Source organism: Sphaeramia orbicularis, chromosome 20, assembly GCF_902148855.1.
Source record: "Sphaeramia orbicularis chromosome 20, fSphaOr1.1, whole genome shotgun sequence".
Classification (NCBI taxonomy): domain Eukaryota; kingdom Metazoa; phylum Chordata; class Actinopteri; order Kurtiformes; family Apogonidae; genus Sphaeramia; species Sphaeramia orbicularis.
The window spans coordinates 42,176,535-42,190,068 of record NC_043976.1 but is presented as its reverse complement, the minus strand read 5'-3'; the positions used below and the strand labels follow the sequence as shown (position 1 = coordinate 42,190,068).

Below are 13,534 nucleotides of genomic sequence, written 5' to 3'. Positions count from 1 at the left end.
TAAATCGCTTTACAGATTTTTATTTTGTCATTATAAATATTTAGATTTCATTATTATCACATTTAGAAATTATGTTACATGTTGAGATTTTTCCTACTTTTTACAGATTTTTGTTCACATTTACAGATTTTTTTGCTACTTAATATCTTTCGACACATTTATAAATCTTGTTGACATTTGGATTTTTCATCATATTTACAGATTTTTATGCATTACAGATCTACAGATACTCAAAGATTTACTGATTTGAAAATCAACATTTGTGCGCATTTCGTAGCCTTTTTTTTTTTTTTCACATGTATGAATCCCGTTGCACATTTTATCGTCTCATTCTGCACCGACACAGTTTAGGATGTATTTAATCCAGTTTAATGAGGGATGAACCAGATGAAAACCCTTAACGTGGACGGTCCCGCCCCCTCGTCCTTCCCACTGTGAAGCTCCGCCTCCATTACCGGTCCATGTACTGGTCGTCTGCAGCTGCATGTAAACGGCCTGTTCTGCCGACCCCCCCCGCCTCCACTGTAATTCAATCAGCCCGCCAGTCAACGCCGCTGAAATATGAGCCGTAATAGAGGCCGTTAGTCTCTCAGGGTCAGATGACTCCATCTCAGCGGGGACCACGCCCCTCGCCCACCCGCCCCCTGCCGCCGCCGCTGTCACTCTATCGAAAGCGTTTGACACTGAGGGTGAAAAAACATACACTTTAATTTTACCTTTTAGGGACGTTTTGTCAGTTTAGCATCATCATCAGTTATTGATTTGGAAAAACAAGGTGTGAGCATGTGTTTGATCATAAATGGATGAGATTTTAGGTCTGTAAAACTATTTTAATAGGTGATTCTACAAAAGAGTAACAAATTGTATAGGACCTCATAACTTTACAGACCCAAGGAAAATACCACAGTAACACAAAAATCAAATATTATAAGAAAAAACAAATTTAAAAAATTCATAAAAATGAGCACAAATAGCCAACAAATTAGACAAAAATGAACAAAATGAAAAATAAAATAGGAAAAGAATTAAAAAGTTGATTGAAGGATCAACGAATTAAGTAAAATAAGCATTGAATCAACATTTTCATTGTGACATTGTAAAACATTCACTGTAAAGTGTTGGTTTAAATGGACATTTTGAGGAGTTTTCAGTTTTATTGTCCAGTTTTTGTACATTCATCAAATTTTTGTTTTTAAGGGGACAAAATTGAAAAGTCACAACAGAGTAAACAAATCTATGAAGAACAACAACAAAATGATCAAGGTAGCAAAATAATAAACAAAATGAGTAATTAACAAAATTGTAATGAAATGAACAAAATAAGCAATAACTAAATAATGGTGTCATTTTAATCTGTAGTATTTTAAGAATTTTCAGTTTTATTATCCAGTTTAAACTTGTTAAAATGTTTTCGATGTTAAACCTCACAAAAAATGTTTGCTTTTCATTAAAATAGACTTGTCACATATGAGTATTTAAAGACTTGATGACTTAAATTTAATGTGGAAAAATAGATTTGATAAAATAACTATTCACACAATCAACAACATAATATAACAAAGAAATATTAACATTATGAACAAAATTATGAAAAACAAAAAAAAAACAACCCTGAATAAATGTATCAAAAATTAACTAAAGCCTGCAAAATCATCAAAAAAATTTGGTAAAAAAAAAAAAGCACAAAAAAAAAAAAAAAAAAAAAGTATCAAGACAGTAAAAGCAACTAACTAAACAATGTTTTATTGTAGCATTTTAGGATTTTTTTTTTTTAACTTTATTGTTCAGTTTAAAACTTGTTACTACATGTACAAAAATAAATAAATAAATAAAATGTTGAACAAATTGTCAACCAAATAAAACTGTCAAGAAAATTACGAAATAAACACAAAAATAAAAATAAATTAGCAAAGTAATAAATGAAATGAAAATGAATTGACACATTTACAAATTAAATGTACATATATATGTTATATTTTATGAATTTGCAGCTTTATTGTTTAGTTAAAAACATCTACTACATTAAATATTTAGAATATTTTTGATGTTAAACCTCAACACATTACACATGTAACTTCTGAGTATTTAAAAATGTAATGACTGATATAAATGCGATAAAAATCTGACTTTAACACATACATTTTTTACATGTTGAATTTTTGATCACATTGATATGAACATGAGTTTTATTTAACATATTTTTTAATGGTTGGATGTCGCTGCTCGCCAACAGGCTTTAACTTAACGTTTTAGACTTTTCTTGTGTTTGTCTTCTTTTGTTGTGTGTTGACAACACTGCCCCCTACAGGCTGTTAACAGAGTTTATCAAAGTAGGAAACCTGCAGGCGCTGAGAACCTTTAGAGTCCTGAGAGCCCTGAAAACTATCTCAGTCATCCCAGGTAAGGCCAGAAACCACCACCAGGGGGCAACACGGGACTCAATAAGCCCCCCCCTTGTGTCCGTTTATGTCTGGCGTCCCCCCCCCCCATCATTCTTCTGTCCCATTGACGGGTGGATTCACCTGAGATTTAATAAAGAAGCCGCGGAGAAGGACAAGTCGGTTTGTCAGCGATGGAAACATGGATGAAAACTGGAGATGTCTAAATATACATATATATGAAAAGAAAAAGAAAAAACGATACTTGAGTTTAATCTGATGGGAAACAATGGACAGATCTGTGAGTGCTGATATAAACAAAAATAGGTAAAATAATAGAACAAATAGCTAAATACAACTGAATTTGTCCCTAAAATACAGGAAGTTGCAACATTTTTACAATTAATTAATAAAAAAAATTGAACAAAATAATCAAGAAAATCAAGAAAAATGAATAAAATAATCAAGAAAAATGACAGAAATGACCAAAATAACGAAAATGAAAATAAATGACAAAAAGAATCAAGAAAGTGAATTTTTTTTTTTCCAGATAATCAAGGAAATGAAGATAAATGACCAAATAATGAAGGAACTGAAGACAAAAAAAATAATAAAAAAAAAGAACAAAATGGCCAATATAATCCAGAAAATGAACACAAATGAATATTATAATAAAGAATAACAAACTGAAATGATTAGAATAATCAACAAAATGGTGAAAATAATGTAAAAAAATTACCAAAGTAATCAAGGAAATGAACATAAATTACCAAAGTAATTAAAGAAATGAAGACAAATGACCAAATGATAAGGGAACTGATGACAAGATTTTAAAAAAGAACAAAAATGACCAAAATAATCAAGAAAATTAACAAAATAATCTTAAAAATGGGCAAAAATGAATATAGCAAGAAAAGAAAACAAACTGAAATGATCAGAATAATCAAGGAAATGATGAAAATAATGTTAAAAATGACCAAAATAATCAAGAACATTAATAAAATATTCTTTAAAACTCATGAAAATGACCAATATAATCCAGAAAATGAACACAAATGAATATAATAATGACGAAAACAAACTGAAATGAGCAGAATAATCAAGAAAATGATGAAAATGATAAAAATGACCAAAATGATCAAGAAAATTCACAAAATAATCTTCAAAATTGACAAAAGTCACCAAAATAATCAAGAAAATTCCCAAAATAATCTTAAAAATGGACAAAAATGACCAACATAACCCAGGAAATCAACACAAATGAATATAATGACGACAAAAACAAATTGAAATGATCAGAATAATCAAGAAAATAATTAAAATAATGAATTCACCAACTGAATCAAACACCGTGACGTAAATTCAGAGTGTGGTCTGGTTCTTTTCCGACCCGGGTTTCCTCCAGTTCAGACCCATGTGACCATCCCTGACGTCCCGCCCTCTTCTCCAGCGCCGCCCCCCTCTCCACGGCCGGCAGCCCCGCCCCCCTTGCCCCGCCCTCTGCCCCGCCCCCGCCCCGGGCCCGGTTGTGTTTGCTGGTGTCGTGGTTCGCTGTGGGTCCAACCCTTCTGTGTGTGTCTGTTTGTGCTTCTTGTCTCGGCCTGTTGCAGATATGTGACTGAGTTTGTGGACCTGGGTAATGTGTCGGCGTTAAGGACGTTCAGGGTTCTGCGAGCGCTCAAAACCATCTCAGTCATCCCAGGTGAGGAGGCGGATCGGGAACGCCGCATCCTGCACTCGACGCTTTTGACGCTTTGATGCTCAGATAGTATGAAGAACCGGCAGCTTCTGGGTGTGGCCGGACATCCGAGGTTCAGCAAACGGCGCCGGAACATTTAAGGCCGTTCACCAAACCAGGACGCCGCTTCAGCCTCAGAGTTCAGCGGGTTTATCAAACGAGGGCAAAAACAAGAACGGAAAGTGAGAAAAGATAACCAAACCAAAGACAAATACAATAGAATAATGAACAAAATGAACAAAATAATGAACAAAATGAACAAATCCAAAGACAAATACAATAAAATAATGAACAAAATGAACAAAATAATGAAAGAAAATGAACAAAACCAAAGAAAAATACAGTAAAATCATGAACAAAATGAACAAAACCAGAGAAAGATGGAATAAAGTAATGAAAAATGAACAAAACAATGAACAAAACTGAACGAAACCAAAGAAAAATACAATAAAATCATGAACAAAATAACCAAAACAATGAAAAAATGAACAAAACCAAAGAAAAATGGAACAAAATAATGAACAAAATGAACAAATCCAAAGACAAATACAATAGAATAATGAACAAAATAATGAACAAAATGAACAAAACCAAAGAAAAATACAGTAAAATCATGAACAAAATGAACAAAGTATTGAACAAAATTAATAAAACCAAAGAAAGATGGAATAAAGTAATGAAAAATGAACAAAAAAAAGAACAGAAATGAACAAAACCAAAGAAAAATACAACAAAATAATGAACAAAATGAACAAAACGATGAAAAAAATGAACAAAACCAAAGAAAGATGGAATAAGGTAATGAAAAATGAACAAAACAATGAACAAAAATGAACAAAACCAAAGAAAAATACAATAAAATCATGAACAAAATTACCAAAACAATGAAAAAATGAAAACCAAAGAAAAATTGAATAAAATAATGAAAAATAAATGAAACTAAAGAAAAATTTAATAAAATAATGAAAAAATGAACAAAATATTGAAAAAAATGAACAAACCCAAAAAACTGAATAAAATAATGAACAAAATGAACAAAATAATGAACAAAATGAACAAATCCAAAGACAAATACAATAAAATAATGAACAAAATGAACAAAATAATGAAAGAAAATGAACAAAACCAAAGAAAAATACAGTAAAATCATGAACAAAATGAACAAAACCAGAGAAAGATGGAATAAAGTAATGAAAAATGAACAAAACAATGAACAAAACGGAACGAAACCAAAGAAAAATACAATAAAATCATGAACAAAATAACCAAAACAATGAAAAAATGAACAAAACCAAAGAAAAATGGAACAAAATAATGAACAAAATGAACAAATCCAAAGACAAATACAATAGAATAATGAACAAAATGAACAAAATAATGAACAAAATGAACAAAACCAAAGAAAAATACAGTAAAATCATGAACAAAATGAACAAAGTATTGAACAAAATTAATAAAACCAAAGAAAGATGGAATAAAGTAATGAAAAATGAACAAAAAAAGAACAGAAATGAACAAAACCAAAGAAAAATACAACAAAATAATGAACAAAATGAACAAAACGATGAAAAAAATGAACAAAACCAAAGAAAGATGGAATAAAGTAATGAAAAATGAACAAAACAATGAACAAAAATGAACAAAACCAAAGAAAAATACAATAAAATCATGAACAAAATTACCAAAACAATGAAAAAATGAACAAAACCAAAGAAAAATTGAATAAAATAATGAAAAATAAATGAAACTAAAGAAAAATTTAATAAAATAATGAAAAAATGAACAAAATATTGAAAAAAATGAACAAACCCAAAAAACTGAATAAAATAATGAACAAAATGAACAAAATAATAAAAAAAAATGAACACAACCAAAGAAATATTAAACAAAATAATGAACAAAATAATGAAAAAAATTAACAAAACCAAAGAAAAATTAGATAAAATAATGAACAAAATGAACAAAACCAAACAAAAATTCAATATAATGGAAGAAAATGAACAAAATCAAAGACAAATTGAAAAAAATGATGAAAAAAATGAACAAAACCAAAGAAACTTTTAATAAAGTGATGAAAAAAATGAACAAAACCAAAGAAAATGTAATATACTCATGAACGAAAGCAAAGAAAACTGGACTAAACCTAGTTAAGTCTGTTCTTGAACCCAGGCGCTGCTAAAGCCTCAGATTTCACTGGTTTTTACCTTAAACCAGTTTCATGTCAGAATAGTTTTATATTATGGGATAGATATCAGTGCTTTGTTTAGTTTGGTTCAATTATCTTTGTTTCCAAAACGACTCAAATGGTTTAGACTGAATTTATATCAACAGTGAGTTTTGTTTTTTTATCCATGACTCTGATTTTAAATGTTCTTCCTGTAAATTTCTATACTATTTTTCCTGCTCTGACTGGAAATAATAATTTTCTACCACAACAAACATTCTACTTTCATATAAAATCTACTGTCAAACTTTAAGGAAACAGATTATTTTAACAAAATAATGTTAAAAATGGACAGAAATGACCAAGAGAATCATGATCATGAACACAAATGAAGAAAACAATAAAGAAAATAAAGATAAATGACCGAAAAAATCAAGAAAATGATGTAAATAATTTTTAAAATGATCAGAAATGACCAAAATAATCTTCAACATGAGTCTAAATGGTCTGAATCATTCCAGTCCGTTGGGTGGAGTCAGTGTTTAAGGGTTGGAATCATTTCTGTGGCTGAAGCGGCTGCATTTACTCCATTACCTGTCTGCTCTGTTCTGACCTTTTCTGTCCATTCTGTTTTCTGTCTCTTCTTCTGTCTCTTCCTCTTCTATCTCTTCTTCTGCTTCTTCTGTCTCTTCTTCTGTCTCTTCTTCTTCTTCTATCCTTCTTCTCTCTTCTTCTTGTCTTTTCTTCTTCTGTCTCTTCGTCTTCCGTCTCTTCTTCTTCTGTCTCTTCTTCTCTCTTCTTCTTCTTCTGTCTCTTCTTCTTCTGTCTCTTCTGTCTCCTTCTTCTTCTGTCTCTTCTTCTGTCTCTTCTTCTTCTTCTGTCTGTTCTTGTCTCTTCTTCTGTCTCTTCTGTCTCCTTCTTCTTCTCTCTTCTTCTGTCTCTTCTGTCTCCTTCTTCTTCTTCTGTCTCTTCTTCTGTCTCTTCTTCTTCTTCTGTCTCTTCTTGTCTCTTCTTCTGTCTCTTCTGTCTCCTCTTCTTCTTCTGTCTCTTCTTCTGTCTCTTCTTGTCTCTTCTTCTTCTGTCTCTTCTGTCTCCTTCTTCTCTCTTCTTCTGTCTCTTCTGTCTCCTTCTTCTTCTCTCTTCTTCTGTCTCTTCTTCTGTCTCTTCTGTCTCCTCTTCTTCTTCTGTCTCTTCTTCTTGTCTCTTCTTCTTCTTCTGTCTCCTCTTCTTCTTCTGTCTCTTCTTCTGTCTCTTCTTCTTCTTCTGTCTCTTCTGTCTCCTCTTCTTCTGTCTCTTCTTCTGTCTCTTCTTCTTCTGTCTCTTCTGTCTCCTCTTCTTCTTCTTCTTCTCGTTTCTCTTCGGTCCTTTTTGCTGCTGAACCTCTGGATGTCTCCACTCTGCATGTCAGCACTGGGCTCTCTCTCTCTCTCTCTCTCTGCCTCTCTGTCTCTCTCTCTCTCTCTCTTTCTCCTCTCTCTCTCTCTCTCTCTCTCTGAAACCCTCTTCATACTTTCCGGCTCTCGGGCATGTTCTCATCATGTCTAACACATGTTCCGGCTGCACAAGCATGTGACCGCTGCAGCCAATGGCATCGACTCAGCGCACTCATTATTCATTAGTTCACAGACGCGCCCGGGTTCTGGTCCAAAGTCGAAGGAAAGCGTCTGTTTCTAATGAATGAATCCAGCTCAAATGTGAGGACTAGGAGGACGGTGGACAGTGGACATGTCTGTGGTCTGTGTGTGTGTGCTTCCTGCTGTCGTTGCCTTTGTGTGTGTGTGTGTGTGTGTGTGTGTGTGTGTGTGTGTGTGTGTGACTCTGGGGTTTGATGTGGCGTTCGGTGAAAACCTGAAGGTGTGGAGTAAAAGTCGTCAGGTTTTCACCCGACCCCATCCTCATGTTTATCCTTTATTTCATCGTATTGTCTTATTATTTATTAGGTGGCGCATAAAGATGGCTGCTCTTAGTTTTAGTCCGAAACCGACCTCAGGGTTCGTACACATTTTTCAAGGTCAAATTCAAGCACTTTTACCCCAAACGTCCACCTTTAACCTAAACTATCCACTGATCTAAACTGTTTAGTACCTGTTCATGCATTAATCCTATCAACACATGTCAATAATTGGTGTAAAATACAGTTCTTCATCTTTTCACGGTCATCAGATATGACCCATTTGGACGTTCAGAGGCTCCATGGTTACCATGGCAACACCGTCATCTTCTACAACTTATATTTATTTATTATTTTGTAAATGTTCTTATTAGTTTTTGTTCATTTTATTTGTAATTTTGTTTGTTTTTGTTCATTTTTTTTCCAACTTTCTTCAATTTGTGGCTTATATTCTTCATGTTAGATATTATTTTGTTGATTTATTCTTCATTTTTGGTCATTTTATATTTATTTTTTTTAGTAATTTTCTTTCATATTTCATCCTGTTTTACTTTATTTTAGTGAATTTTTTGGCTTATTTTTTTCCATATTATTATGTATGTTTCTTTTATTCATTATTGTTCATTTTATTTATTAATATATACAAAACCAAGTATCTCCATTCAGTGTTATTGATCCAACTCCATGGGTTTTACTGGTGAATCAATGTAGAAGATGAGTGTTTCCACGGTAACTACGGAGCCTCTGAATGTCCAAATGGGTCATATCTGATGACCATGAAAAGATGAAGAACTGTATTTTACACCAATTATTGACATGTATTGATAGGATTAGTGGATGAACAGGTATTAGATGTTTTGGGTCTACATGGGTTCATCACTAACATTCAGATAAAGTTGTGTCCTTGGAGCGTCTGCCATCTTTATGACACCTGATGAGACACATATTAATATTGATTAATGCTGTATATAAAACTGAGCCAAATAACACCCGTAGGCTGATTTTGCTGAATGCATTGACCCAAATCACACAAAGAAATATCTGCAAAATGGGATGTTTCTCCATAAAAGTCTGGATTTGAAAAGTCTGGGGTCTGAACGTTTTCAGAAATGCAGCCATTTTACTCCATTACTCATGTATGTATTTCTGTATTTTCAAGCCAAAATAGTGGTATTCATATAGTCATTGAAGTAATGGGTCACTTTTCTATGCTATAGAAGACACAAGACATTACACTGTACAACTACAGTCCATAATAAAACATAGAAATAGGCAAAGGGTCAAAATACTGCAGCATGGAAAAGTGACCTATTACTTTAATGGCTTTATGAATGAATGTATTTAGTAGTTTCTGGAGTAAGTTTCAAACTATATAGATATATTTAAGTTTATTATGATACAGAAATGTATTAGAACATTTTTACTAATAAACAAATTCATATAAGGGGTTGAAATTCTATGGGGTCAGTTTTCCAGACTAGAAAATCAACCTGGGGGTCACACTAGGGCTTTTTCACACATGACCCAGAAACAGTTTGAAATGACTGAGTTTCAGTACCGCTTCTTCTGGTTTATTTGTCAACAATGACTGAGGCCACATCGAAGTGTCACCAGTGGCTTTTCCATTGGACATCTGCGCAAAACTTTACCGATATTTACTAAATGTCAAAAAAACAGAAGTGTGTAATGTCCATGAAATCACAAATGGGATGATTTGTTTATTTATTTATTGTTGCAAGATGACACGAGAAGTCATTCCATAAACATGGTGATGAAAGTAAATATGTTGATTTACAGATATATTCATTATTATTATTATATATTACCCCTCTATCTCGTACTAAATTGAAAAATGATTCAGTTTCCTGGTGTGTCCACACATACCGTGCCATGTTTCTTTTAGAACTCTTCTTCTCTTGTTGTTACATCCGTCAGCATCCGTTTTTAATTCACCTGACTCTAGTTGTGGAAAAAGGTCTTTCCATTGCAGTTTTGCGTGATATACCATTTGCACTACGCCCGAAAACAACCTCTTGCCTGCGCAAAAACTTTTAATCAGAAAACAAGAGTTCTGGCAAAATTGCCATTTTTCCATTAGGTAAATTTTTATGCACAAGTTATATAACACAATTTGAGGGTTAATGGAAAAGCGACACTTGCTGCGTTCCCTAATGGACATCAAGGCAAGGAAAGGCAGGTTTATTTCTACAGCACATTTCATGTACAAGACAGTTCAAAGTGCTTTACATAAAACATTACAAGTATTACAGCAGAAGCAAATAAATAACATCAATAAACAAAGGCAACTATATTAATTTTTCAGGGTTTTCCTTCAGACTTAGTTGAGAAGAAGAAATGGGTTGTTGTAATTCATCGAGATGAGGGGCCGAACTTCAGAATCCATTCAGGAAGTATGTTCGTGTGTAGCCCGGCATTTCTGTTAAGAGGATTACCGGGGGAAACATCAGCGATATTTGTGAAGGACGACCCGTTTCTTCTTCTCAACTAAATCTGAAGGACAAACCATGTAAAATGTAAATATAGTTACCTTTGTTTATTTGATGTCCATTGGGGCATGCAGCCGTAGTCACTTTTCCACAGATCCTCAAATTGCGTGAATATAACTTGCCCATAAAAATTTACCTAATGGAAAAATGACAATTTTGCCCAAATTCTCGTTTTTGATTAAAACTTTTTCCATTGGCAAAAGGTGGTTTTTGGGCGTAGCACAATTGGTAAATCACACAAAACTGCAATGAAAAAGACATTTTTCCACAACTAGAGTCACATGAACAAAAAAAACGGATATTGACGGATATTACAACAACAACCAAAGAAGAAGAGTTTTAAAAGAAACATGGTGCGGTATGTGTGGACACACCAGGAAACTGAATCATTTTATAATTTAGTATGAGATGGAGATGAAATATATACTAATAATGAATATATCTGTAAATCAACACCATATTTACGTTTGTCGCCATGTTTATGGGATGACTTCTCATGTCATCTTGCGATACTAAATAAATCATTAAATTTGTGATTTAATGGAAAAAACCGACATTATGCACTTCTGTTTTTTTGACATTTAGTAATATGGGTAAAGTTTTTGCGCAGATGTCCAGTGGAAAAAGCGACTACAGACACTTCGATGTGGCCTCAGCCATTGTTGACAAATAACCAGAAGAAGCGGTGCTGAAACTCAGTGGCTTGAAACCGTTTCTGGGTCATGCATGGAAACAGCCCCTACTCTACATAGAAAAGTGACCCGGGTCAGATTCCCATGGGGTCAGAATTCTATATGACACCAGTCGCCAAAAACAGGCCGAGTATAAATGATACTGATGGACTTACAGCTGTTTCACTAATTTGTTGTCATTGATCAGTCGTTGCTGTCTGAGCTTCACTGTTGTTGGAAAAGTTGGGATGGAGTAAAACATTCAATCATGACGTGTTGTAACGACGGCTCTTTTCTGAAAATGTCGCTCAACCTGAACATGAAAAACTGAATACAATCACCTGGACTTAGAGTAGACGTGAAGTGTCGAGTGTGAATTGTGTAACCTTCCTTGTGCGTCCTTGCGTCCGCCGTCCCACCAGGCCTGAAGACCATCGTCGGCGCTCTGATCCAGTCGGTGAAGAAGCTGGCGGACGTGATGATCCTCACCGTCTTCTGCCTGAGCGTCTTCGCCCTCATCGGCCTTCAGCTCTTCATGGGAAACCTGCGGCAGAAATGCGTTCGCAGCACGGCGCACTGCTTCAACGGCAGCCTCCCGGAAAACACCACCTTCTTCTGCAACAACAAGACCTGGCCTCCCTGAGGAGCTTCATCAACGACGAGGGTGAGGACCAGCACTTCTCAAATCTAAGGGTTTTACCTACAAAACAGGTGTCGCTTGGGTGGTTCGGGGTTTTCTGATAACATGTTGCTTCTATTATTATTTCATGTTTTTTTGCATCAGTTGATAAAGACGAGGTCGACTTTCAAACTAACATGGTGCAATGGGAGTTCCTACTCAACCTTATTAATGTTACTGTGGACCAAGGTTATTGTCGTTAACGAAAACTAATGAAATGACAAAAACTAGAATTGAAAAAACATTTTCATTAACTGAAATATATAAAAACTAGAATTAAAAGAAAAAAACAATAACTAACTGAAACTGTATTGTGTGTTTACAAAACTAACTAAAACGTATAAAAATTATGGATAAATTCCCTTAGTTTTCATCTTTGTCAATGTTGGATTGATATGAAATCGATTTATTTCCCTCAAGCAATTTTAGCTGCTGGCACCGTATGATATTTAAGGGTCCGTCACTTGTGTTCACTTGTGGTTTCCAGTTGTCTTCTGGTCCCCACTCTACCTGGAAACATGGAGACTAAAGGTGGGAGAAAGCAGCAGAGTCCTGTCTGGGATTTATTTGAATTTATATGAAGAGAAAAGATATAAAAAAAAACCCCTAAAACTAAACTAAAACTAAGCATTTAGAAAATAACAAAAACTAACAAAAACTAGCAAATCTGCTCTAAAAATGAATTAAAACGAACTGAATTAGAGAAAAAAAAAGTCAAAACTAAGTAAACTAAACTATAATGAAGAATCCAAAACTATTAGAACCTTGCTGTGGACATGTAGATGTTTTTAGGCTTGGACCTTTGGACATTTTTCTTCCTGCTAGAAAAAGCAAAACACGGCATAAATATTCAGACCAAAATGGCCGACTTCCTGTTGGGTTTGGGGTTTGGTTCCAAGAGGCTGTTTTGTGCATCTGGACCTGATAGATGTTTTTACTGAATGTACGTTCATGTCCAACTTCATACAAGAGATGAACTGTTGACATTGTACAGGAAACCGTATTGAGTCATTTGTTGCAACATATGAAAGTCTTCCCATTTACAACTCAAACAAAAGTGTCTGATTACGTAGGTGTTCAGAAACCGACCAAATGTGATTGCAAGTTTGCTTTGCTAAAAATAGGGCAAAATTGGCCATTTCAAGCTGAAAATAGTGGACTTCCTGTTGGGTTTAGGGTTCGATTCCAACTGGACATTTTTACAGTCGACCACACTGACCGTTGGGGATTGTTGGTCGGCCATCCGTCCATCATCGCAAAAACTTTAGCATGCACTGATAAGTCTGGCCACTGGGGGCAGTAGTGCGCCTGGTAAGTCCAGCTGAGGATTTTCAAGTTTGCACACGTTATGTTATGGATCTGGAGCAAATACACTGTAAAAAATCTAAATCTTACCAACTGTATTTTTCTCATTTCTAGTCCAAGTAGCTCATCACACTGAAAATAAGACAGAATCACCTACAGAGGAACTTTCAGTGAGATATAGGAACGGATTTTTAGACAACA

At 34.3% G+C, this 13,534-nt stretch overlaps 1 protein-coding gene across 1 annotated transcript in view; it reads left to right on the top strand.

Annotated features, from left to right (window-relative positions):
• LOC115411079 (sodium channel protein type 3 subunit alpha-like) overlaps window positions 1–11,992 on the top strand; it is a 39,642-nt gene extending 27,650 nt beyond the window's left edge. The window contains exons 6-7 of the mRNA XM_030123020.1: window positions 2,309–2,400; window positions 11,772–11,992. Of these exons, the coding sequence (XP_029978880.1) occupies window positions 2,309–2,400; window positions 11,772–11,992 (313 nt within the window). The remainder of the gene's footprint in view (window positions 1–2,308; window positions 2,401–11,771) is intronic.
• The last annotated feature ends 1,542 nt before the right edge of the window (window positions 11,993–13,534 follow it).